The 10,619-nt window shown below is 37.9% G+C and overlaps 1 protein-coding gene across 4 annotated transcripts in view; it reads left to right on the top strand.

Moving 5' to 3' along the window:
* The window catches only part of mapk8b (mitogen-activated protein kinase 8b), a 116,825-nt gene extending 106,884 nt beyond the window's left edge, over window positions 1-9,941 (top strand). For 3 of the 4 annotated variants that reach the window (XM_059946394.1, XM_059946393.1, XM_059946396.1), the window contains one exon: window positions 6,957-9,941. In XM_059946394.1, coding sequence (XP_059802377.1) covers window positions 6,957-7,102 — 146 coding nt within the window. In that variant the 3' untranslated portion in view covers window positions 7,103-9,941. Of the gene's footprint in view, window positions 1-6,951 lie in introns of all 4 variants that reach the window. The other variant, XM_059946395.1, reaches the window with a different exon arrangement.
* Window positions 9,942-10,619: the final 678 nt, after the last annotated feature.

The following is a 10,619-nucleotide window of genomic DNA, read 5'->3' on the forward strand; positions in this document are numbered from 1 at the left end:
AGCATTCCCAACCATGATACCACCAGAGCAAGTAAGCAGGGTGTTATAAAAAAAGAGTCTGGAAGTATTTTCCTTTTCATGTGAGATACTCAAGTGAAATCACATCAAACATTCCACATTTTCCCAGCTGTGGTATTGATGTCTCTAGGTTTTTAGGTGGAGATATCTTGGGTAATCGGGCTTGATTCTATTCCCTATTAAAATTCAGTCTCCTGCACCAGAGTTGCATTGTTGAAGTTTAGTGAGCCCCAGTCCACAGCTGTTAACTGTATAAAGGAGCATATAAAGAACTCTTCTGTTTTGAATCCAAAAAGCAAAATAATAGTCTTGCTCAGATTATTGGTTCAGATGGGATATTTGAAATGTATCAGAAATAACATTGTCTGTTTGGCTCCTTGCTATTCTAAATTTAATGTTCACAAATCATTGCTAAGTAATGAAGTTTCAGCATGATTTTCTGGCAAGCATACCTGCCAGTTATCATTGATGCTGATTTTATTACGCTAAGTTATTCTTTGATGTGTTGATGAGTTTAGTGAATAGTTATTAAATTGAAGCACAATGAATAAAACAACTCTGCTGACACAGTATGTGAACTGTGTCCTGCTACTTTATGGTCTCTCACTAAAGTTCACTACAATTTCCACTATTGAGCCTGGTTTGCTATGATCTAGGAGCTGTAATGTTATTCTACCCTTTATAATCCAAGGGTTAGAAGTTAATTCAGTTTATTCCATACATTGGATTGATACCTCTGGCTTTGCTAATGAGCTGCTGTCAAAGTGCAGGGTTCAGAATCATTGCAGATAAATAGTGATAATATTTTGGTGATAGAGGAAAAACTACAGAAGTTTAATAAAAATGAACGTTATGTGTTAAGTGTCTGCACTAAATTAATTTCTCAGTGCATTTTTGGATAGATACTGCTTGCTTAAGGGTTACTTAAATTATTTGGCTATTGTAAACAATAGTTTCCCACAATTTATTCATTCTGAAGTAGTAAATAAAATTTTTTGTATTTAAGTTCAGAAATGGACATAATAATGACCTTATCAATGTTCTCTGACATTTTATGTGAACACACCTTTATGAATGATCGAAACTTCAAATTGAAAATAAGATTTCATTTATAACTCTGAAATGAATTCCACATTGAAACGATTTGACAATTTCTTTGAGGCCTTGCTAACTAAATTGGTTCTGAATGTGATTCAGTCTGCAAACAGGTGAATGCCTTTTTTACCTGCCACGTTTCACAGCCGTGTGCAGCAAGAGAATAGCATTTAAGATACGTCTAATGATTTTCCACCATTGAAATGCATCTCTTTTCACTGGATATAACCGTTTCGTATTTAATTATATAATGCTTGATGCCTTTAGTGTGATTAGTGTTAAGTTTTAAAATTTAGTTAAATATGACATTTCAAATTCAAGCTTGGAGGAGGCTTGTAGTGAGACTTATAAATAGTGACATTACTGTTGTAGGTGCTTACAGATTCTAGATTTGGTAGTTTCTTGAAAGTAGAATTAATCTGTAACTGTAGTGATATTGCAAGGGTCACATACTGCAGTGACAGTACACTAGAGTGGGAGAGGAGAACGTGGTGCGAGTTATGTAGGATGTTTTGTCCTGGAGGATTGCAGTTTCTAGATCTGGTTGGTAAAATGATGTCGTTGACTCAACTGCTTAAGAAGTATGTAGTCTTTTAGAGAGTAGTTTTGAATGAACTGGCAGACAATCAAATAGGTTCAAATAACAGTAGTGATGTAATTCATCCAATAGATGCAAATTTGAACTGAATTCTGAATCAGAATCAAGTTTAGTATCACTGGCATGTCGTGAACTTTGTTGACTTTGGGGCAGCAGTACAATGCAATACAAATTGGAAAAAAAAAACTGAATTACATATGTATCTTAAATAGTTAAATTACCTAAGTAGTGCAAAAACAGAAGTAAAAGTGGAGAGGTAGTATTCATTGATTCAATGTCCATTCAGAAATTGGATGGCAGGGGGAAGAAGCTGTTCCAGAATCATTGAGTGTGGGTTTCTATACCTTCTTCCTGATTGTAAAATGAGAAGAAGGCATGTCCTGGGTTGTGGGGGTCCTTAGTGATGGATGCTGCCTTTTCGAAGCAATGCTCCTTGAAGATGTCTTGGATACTATGGAGACTAGTCCCCATGATAGAGGTTACGTCAATCCTGTGGAGTAACCCCCCCCCCCCCCCCAATACCAGACGGTGATGCAGCTTGTTAGAACACTCTCCATGGTACATCTGTAGAAAACTGTGAGTGTTTTAGGTGATTCTCTTGAATCTCCTAATGATATGTAGCCACTGTCCTGTCTTCTTAGTAGCTGCATCAATATGTTGGAACCAAGTTAGGTCCTCAGAGATATTAAAACCCAGGAACTTGAAATTGCTCACTCTCTCCACTTCTGATTCTTCTATAAAGACTAGTGCATGTTTTCTCAACTTGCCCTTTCTGAAGTCCACAGTCAATTATTTGGTCTTACTGATGTTGAGTGCAAGGTTGTTGCTGCAACACCACTCAACTAGCTGGTATATCTCGCTCCTGCATGCCCTCTTATCACCATCTGAAATTCTGCCAACAATGGTTGTAAAGCCCTGGTTGAAACCTTATTACTAGCGCTGTAGGGTATTTTATTTATTAGTTTTCTGTAGAAGCACGATGCTCTATTGATTGCACATCAGTTAAAGATAAGGGGCTGTGATGTTCAACTTAGAAATGATGGGTCAGCCAATCAGGATGGTGGAATTGGGAGTAAGTTCTAGAGAAAGCTGGGTGGAGAGGCTTTGTGACAGACACTGGTGAGGGTCAAGGTCTTTTTCTTCTGGAGATGGGGAGAGAGAAAGAGATTGACAGAATCAGCTGTAGGACTCGATCCAGCTGGAATGCATGATTTGATGGAGGCCAAGATGGGAAGTTCTTCCAGTGATCAGTAAGTACGTGTTAGCACCTTGAATAAAAGAATACTTCCAGATTTTGGAAGATACGAGCTCCTACCTTGTGCTCGTTTGACTGGTTTAATTATAATGGGCCCTTTTTTTCCTTTAATAACTGTTGATTAAGCTGAAATTCATAAACACACCTTTATAATTGTATGTGGTGTACGGTCTGTTGTTTCTTGCTGACGGATAATTGCACATGGGCAGATTTTACACAGTATTCACTCAGGTCAAGGTTCGGGTGGTCAGAACTTCCCAACTTCCTGGTTTGGTGGAACCCAAGTCATACAAACCCTAAACATACTGAGTTGGAGAAAGGTGGTCTTCTCACTGCTGAGTTCAGTAGCTCTTAGCAAGGAGCTAACTAGCCGGGTTTTTAGAGCGACAAAAGAAGTTTCCATATGAATGACATTTGAGTTGAGCCTTGCCACACAGTGATGGATGGAGAGAGAATAGAGCAGTGAGTTTAGCACACACCCCTGTGACGTGCCAGTGGTGATTGTCAGGCGGGGATGTTATTTTCAATCCACACAGATTGTGGTTTTCTGGTTTGGAAGTTGAGGTTCCAGTTGCAGAGGAAGATACATGGCCCTAGGTTATGTAGCTTTTTGATCAGGATTGTAGGAATGATGGTGTTAAATGCTGAGCTGTAGTCTATAAACAGGTTCCTGACGTAGGTATTTTATTGTCCAAGTAATCCAAGGCTGCGTGGAGAGCCAATGAGATTGCACCCATCATAAATTTATTGTGATAGGCAAATTGCAGTTGGTCCAGGTCCTCCCTAACGCAGGAGTTGATTCTAGCCATAACCAACCTCAAAGCATTTCATCACAGTAGATGTGAGTGCTAATGGACAATAGTCTTTAAAGCAACTCGCATTGCTCTTTTTGGGCACTGGTATAATTGTTGCCATTTTGAGCAGGAGCGAACTTCTGACTGTAGCAATGACAGATTGAAAATTTCTTTGAAAACCCCTCCTAGTTCATTGGCATAAGATTTCAGAGCCAGGTACTCCATTGGGCCCTGCCATCTCACAAAGATTCACCCTCTTTAAAGACAGCCTGACATTGGCATTGGAGACAGATCACAGACTCACTGGATGCTGCAAAGATCCTCTTAGCTGTAGTTTTATTCTCCCTTTTAAAGTGAATATTAAAGGCATTGAGCTTGTCTGGGAGTGAACCATTACTACTATTCATGATGTTAGATTTCACTTTGTAGGAAGTAATGGCCTACAAACCCTGCCATAGTTGAAGTGCATCAGATTTTGCCTTCAACCTTGCTTGGGTTTTGAAACGGCCTTCTGTAAGCTTTACCTGGTTTTCTTCTACAGACTTGAATGCCTCAGCATACTGCGAATATGTTTTAATGAAGTCAGTGACAGCTGTGGCTTACTCATTTAGACTCGAAGAGGAATCCATCATCAAGATCTGCTGTTTTATGCCTTTTGATCAGATTGCACAGTTTGTCTAGAGCCTGCTTGACATTGGCCTGTACTGGGTTACACACAGCTATAAAATGATCACGAAATCTCCCATGGCGGGTAAAATAGATGACACTTCATCATGAGGTTGTTTCAGATCTGGTGAACAGGACTGGGACAGCATCACCCTGTTTGTACACCATGAGGAATTGATCAGGAAGCATGCTTCACACTCATGGCTTTCAAAGACTCACAGTCCTGTCCTGTGGTGTATTGAGAACTTGTCATCCGAATTGCTAAGTCTGGAATGGGAGGGTTAACCACGTTCCATGAAACAAATTACTTTGAAGGCCATTTTGTCAAAAAAGGTGATATTTTTTCCTTTTGAAAAGTTGAGGTCTCACTCTTCCTTGCTTGGTCTTGTATCAGTTATGTAGACTTGTTCATTAATCGTTCTTTGTAAATTCCAGGGCCAAAAGCTCCTCAATGGCAAGAAAATGAATGCAGTAGATTCGAGTTAATTGTGCCGTCGGTTAATTGAGGCAGCGCGCTTATTTTGGAAAACTCTTTTAAGAACAAAAACTAAATCAAGAAAATAGCTGGAATTCCCTTTGTTTATTTAGGACATTATATCACTAGATTGGGCCAGGAGACCATTGCTGAACAGTTTCTAACTAGCGCCAGTCGCATGCACATGTGTGGCCTTTAGATGCTACATCATGCATAAAGCAGTCAGTTTTTAAATAACGCCAGTTGCATGTGTTCGTGTTCAAAATGAAGTGACAAAATTTTGTCATTGATAGTTGGCAAGAAATAAGCATTACAACTGTTCAGAGCTGTTTTGCTCAGCGCAGTATCAAGCATTCAGGCTTGGAGATGCTAGAAATGACTGGGGGTGAAAATGAAAGGATTTTGTTATTTCAACAAATTAGGAATTACAAAGAACTTGAAGTTGTCTTGAATGTTAAAATGAAGATGGAAGATGCAGCCTTCCAACACATTGTATGAAGGCAGTCCATTATCTGTAGTAGGTCTCTGCACTGATCTTGTTCATTTACAATCAATCATAAAAACTAAGCTGATGAATTCCTTCGATATCTATTAGGAACTAATACGGTTTTATAGTACTGTAGAGGCATTGATAGTGTTCTAATTTGTCTGTGTTTCATTTTAGTATATATATTGTTACTCAGTTAAACAGTTAGCTTTTAATTATTTCCATTACATTTTTGGCTAATTGGATCAAAATGTACTGGTCCCGATGTGCCCCAATGAACTGCAATCCACTATAATTAATTTTCAGGAAAAGAAATGGAATGATATGATCAAGTGTGGATGTACAATGGGCTCTTACCAAATACTCTCCCATCCTTTCTCCAAATGTTATTGCCTGGCAGTTTTCTGGCAAAGTATATATTTTTTAAAGCAATGACCCCCAACATCTTATTAAAAGATACAGCGTGGAGGAGATCCTTATGGCCCAGCAAGTGCTGCCGCCCAACATCCTACGTATTTATCACTAGCCTAACTAATTACAGGACTATTTACAATGACTAATCAACCTACTACTCTTTGGATTGTGGGAGAAAACTGGAACACCTGGAGGAAACCCACATGGTCATGGGGAGAACGTATAAACACCCTGCAGACAGCGCCAGAATTGAAATGTAATAGCATAATGCTAATACTATGCTAATATGGCACCATTAAAAATATATATTATTTTCACTGAGAGGTTTTATAAAATTTGGTGTTTCCATAAGTGGTGGCCTTTAAATAAATAACAATTAACTTGTGGATGTAAGGGAAAGGAAGATAATTTGGTTGATTGAAATTATTTCAAAGTTTAACATTTTTAAGTAAAACTCCATTGTATTATTACTACCTTTCTCAAGGCAACAAATAAAATATATTACCGGCCTAAAATGTTGTGCCGTGGACACCACGATAGCGTAGCGGTTAGCACAACTCTATCACAGCATCAGAGTTCAGTCCTGGCATGCTCTGTAAAAAGTTTGAATGTCCTCCCCGTGGAAAGGTTAAGTTTCCCCTCTTAGTTATTGTAAATCGTCCTTTGATTAGGTTAGGGTTAAATCAATGTTGCTGGGCAGCATGGCTCAAAGGGCTGTAAGGGGCTATTCTGCACTGTATCAATAAATAAATAAAAATTTCCACTTATACCACCTTAAATTTGGTTAAAGCAATTGCCAAAACTTGCACTATAGTATACTAGTTGTTGGAAAATTTGTGATTAGAATGTCTGCAGATTCATATTGGGAAGCCCTTACCCCATTGAATTTATTTTGACTTTTTCCTTAGAAGGTAAGAGATTGCTTTAATTTGTATACCCTTGAGACAGGAAAGGATTATTTTTAAAGTTATTCTGTTCTCTTTGCTAAATGTAAATGGTTTTGTAATTACCTTTTAATGCCACCATGCACTTCAGCTCTCCTTATATTGTCCAATTTACTTGTATTGATGTGCTTGATTCATTCATTTGTAATGGTGCAGAAAAATTACCTGTCTTCTACATTACTGACTGTTCCCTTATTTCTCATAGCACAGGTGCAGCAGTGATCAATGGTTCTCATCATCCATCATCATCTTCATCTGTCAATGATGTATCCTCCATGTCAACAGATCCAACACTGGCCTCAGATACAGACAGCAGCCTAGAGACTTCAGCAGGACCTCTGGGTTGTTGCAGATGACTAGCCTTCCTCTCTCTGGGTTCTTACTGTTCGCGCTAAATGATAGAGAGAGTAGACCAGCTTTTAAAAAGCTCTAATTTCATTTTAATTTTATTGGAATCAGTTTGCCATAGAATATGACTTTGAATTATGTTTGGATTTTGACACTGTAACTTAAATACAGCAACGTTTAGTGTGGGGCAATAACCCTTAAGCATGACTTGTACATTTGTAAATGACTCATTTAACATCACTACATTTAGGTCTGTTTTTGGGGGAAGAAGGTTCAGAAAATACAAATAAGCTCCAGCCTCCATTGTGCAAAGGAGCAGCTTAGGCTAAATTTCACTCTCGCATGAAGTGATTGCTGCCTTTTAAATATTCTGGGATCTTTTCTACTCCACTTGGCTCACTGCTAGTTGTGGACTAGGACAATAAGTTACCATGTTTCCAAACAAGATTGCCAGTGTCCGTAATAAACCTTAGTTGACTGTGGCTTGCTTGCTTACATATCCAAAGCTGAGCCTGAGTGTTTTAAATTTTAATGCAGCCATCTTGAGAAAAGGCTACTATGTGCAGAGCTCGGAGAAAATATAGCGGTATAAACAATCACCTCCCCTTGTATAGGCTGATGGCGAGGAGTAGAATTGAGAAGTAAAAATGTGACACCAGAGAGATTAGACCTCACAAGACTGAACAAATGTTTTATTTCTTGACTGAGTGCCAGCTCTGAATTTATTGTAATAAGATCACATTGCCCCTAATGAGCTGTTCTTTCTAATTACAAGTGATTTGGTTAATTCGTTTCTATTACTCCAAGAGTTCACAGTGTAGATTGCCCAATAATAAAAGTGGTCTAATTTGTAGCTGGCTTTTCCTAACACAACTTGACAAAATGTCAACTTTGACGAGAATCAATGGCGTAGGGTTATATTCCAGACAAACATTAGATCTGTCACTTGTAAAGTATGTAATGTCTCCAGAGGTTTTTAAATAATTGATGAACTACCTCACACAATCAATGTACTATTTCAAGGACGTCAAGCTGCCCACTTTCCGACCAGTCAGTACCAACATGGAACCTAACTGTTAATTTATTTCTGTTGTTAAAGAGTCTGTGGTCCACCACCAGGAGTTAACCAAGTTCACAGCTGAAACTGTCATGTAGAAGGAAACATTGCTATACCGTACTTTGTATGTTAGAGACATGTTTAATGTGTTTGTATATTTGTTTTCTCATAGTCAATGTGCAATAATATTTGCAAGTGATACAAATTTGATTGTAAAGATGGAAATAGCTGTGATGTGGTATACTTATTTTTGAGGGCGGTGTGGGGATGTGAAGGGATTGTAGTATTTTTTTCCTGTACGATGTAAGATAAACAAATGTAAGATTGTATTAAGTGCCAGGGTTAGGTAGCTGAGGGCATGGTGTCTGCATCTGCTCCTTGGGTTAGTTTATTTTTTTAGTACATAAATGTTGAATAGTTTTTTGCCTCCCTCCTCACCCTCTCCCCTTCAAAATGGGCATATCCAGAGTGGACTGTTGGAATGTCTGCAGCAGAGTGGATATTATATAATTTTTTAAAAATCAAGGTAATGTTTGTTTGTATGAACTTGTTTCATCCTATTAGATACAGTATACTGAAAGCAGCTCTTTAATTACATCGCAAAATAAAATGTTTCTATTTTTTTATCTCAAGTGCTTAGTGAATAGACTTAGCACTATGGGATATCAGGATGTTCGCAGTGGTAGACTGATCTAATGAGCAATTTCCCAGTACATAGGGTGACTTAAAGATGTTCTAACATCTGTCTTCAACAGCTTCTGAAATGATAACTCCTATTAAGAATTTTCTGACTCACCTTTAGCACAGTCAAAACTTAATCCCTTTGTGCTAAAAGTGGATCAACCTTTAAGACTGCTGATTAGGAGTGGACATAAAATTTAAATGCATGTCTGCTGATCCTGATTAGAATAGGATTAAACAAAGTTAAATAATGTTTAAGATTTAATGAAAAATTTCCAATCAATTGTTTTGCATAATTTAATATAACCTTGAGATTTGAACCAGGTTGAAAGTTAGATGCAAACTTCAGTTTTTTTTTCTCTGTCTAGTGATATTGATGCTTAGAATTTGAAGCTCAAGATATCACATTCTTTGAGCACCACACCTGCCTTCTGCCTGCCCCCTTTCCCCCTTAGTGCAGTGAAAAGACCTGCTGAAAAGAAAGGAAATGTAAGTGCTGGAAATCTTCACGTAAAACACAGTAACAAAGAATAAACTCATTCAGCATTGATGGAGAAATTGGTTAAAGTTCATCATAACATACAGTTAATAATTCAAAAAACATAAGCTAGACTTTTCACGGGCATTGACTGTCCTGCTTTGAACTTAGCAGTATTTTATTTTCTATTACAGTTTGTTTTTAGTGTTTTAAACCAAAAGAACACTAAAATAGTTGCAGTGGTTCTGAATGCTGACAGTTTTTCATTTAAATAACTATTTTAAAAATCAACTGTACTGTTTCTCAGTGCTTATTTTCCTCCTTCCTCACTGTTTTCTCACCTGTGGGAGTATGTGTGTGAGAGAGCGTCATATACAAGTAATTATATTGTCAGTGCCAAATTTCTAAGGGAGGCAGAAGAAATTGTTTCTGTTTACTGTAATGCTTTCACAAAATTTGTCACTCGCATATTATCCTCTCTGGATTACTTCCTTCAGTAAGCTCTTTTTATATCCACGATGACCCTCCATATTTTCAACATTTTACGTGAAGCTACACTTTGTGAATTTGTATTTCATGCTTTGTCAATGCGCCATAATCTTCCAATATGGGAAAAAATAAAATGTTGGAAGTGGAATTCTTAGTTGTATTTGATACATTTTATTTGGGTGGATGGGATCACTGACAGGGGAATTAGGTAGTTTGACAAAATTATCAAACATATCAATTATTTCTGAGAAGGTTCATTAAATTACTGTAATTGTCCCAGGATAGAAAAAAGGAAGCACACTACCTCACAAACTACCTACCCATCCCATCGTCCACCACAGCAATCTGTGGAAGAATCTGTGAATTTCACAATGGCCTCATCAATCCATAAAATCGGAGTGGAGGCAAGCCCTCCACGATCTGAAGTCGTTGCCCAAAAGAAGGAATTGAGTATTTACAGTTTGCTATCTAATTTATCACCCTCAACCTTGCCCACTCTCATCCGCTTGAAGTAGCTTGATAGCTGAGTATCAGTTTCTTGAGTAAATTTAGTGAGACATAGGATGTGAACTAACTGTTGACTTCAAGCTTTGGCTCTGTGCTTGTATTGGTAAACAGCTCACCACGAGTGCATTAACCTGATTACTGACTTTCACCAATAACAACGAGAAAGGTTTACTGCATTTTGAGTTAGTTACTAGTGGCCAAGCACAGCAGATAAATCCATTTGTTCTTTTCCCATGTATTACAGTGGTGCTAGAAAGTTTGTGAGCCCTGTAGAATTTTCTTCATTTCTGCATAAGTATGTGAACAGATACAA

Source organism: Hypanus sabinus, chromosome 21 (genome assembly GCF_030144855.1).
Source record: "Hypanus sabinus isolate sHypSab1 chromosome 21, sHypSab1.hap1, whole genome shotgun sequence".
NCBI lineage: Eukaryota > Metazoa > Chordata > Chondrichthyes > Myliobatiformes > Dasyatidae > Hypanus > Hypanus sabinus.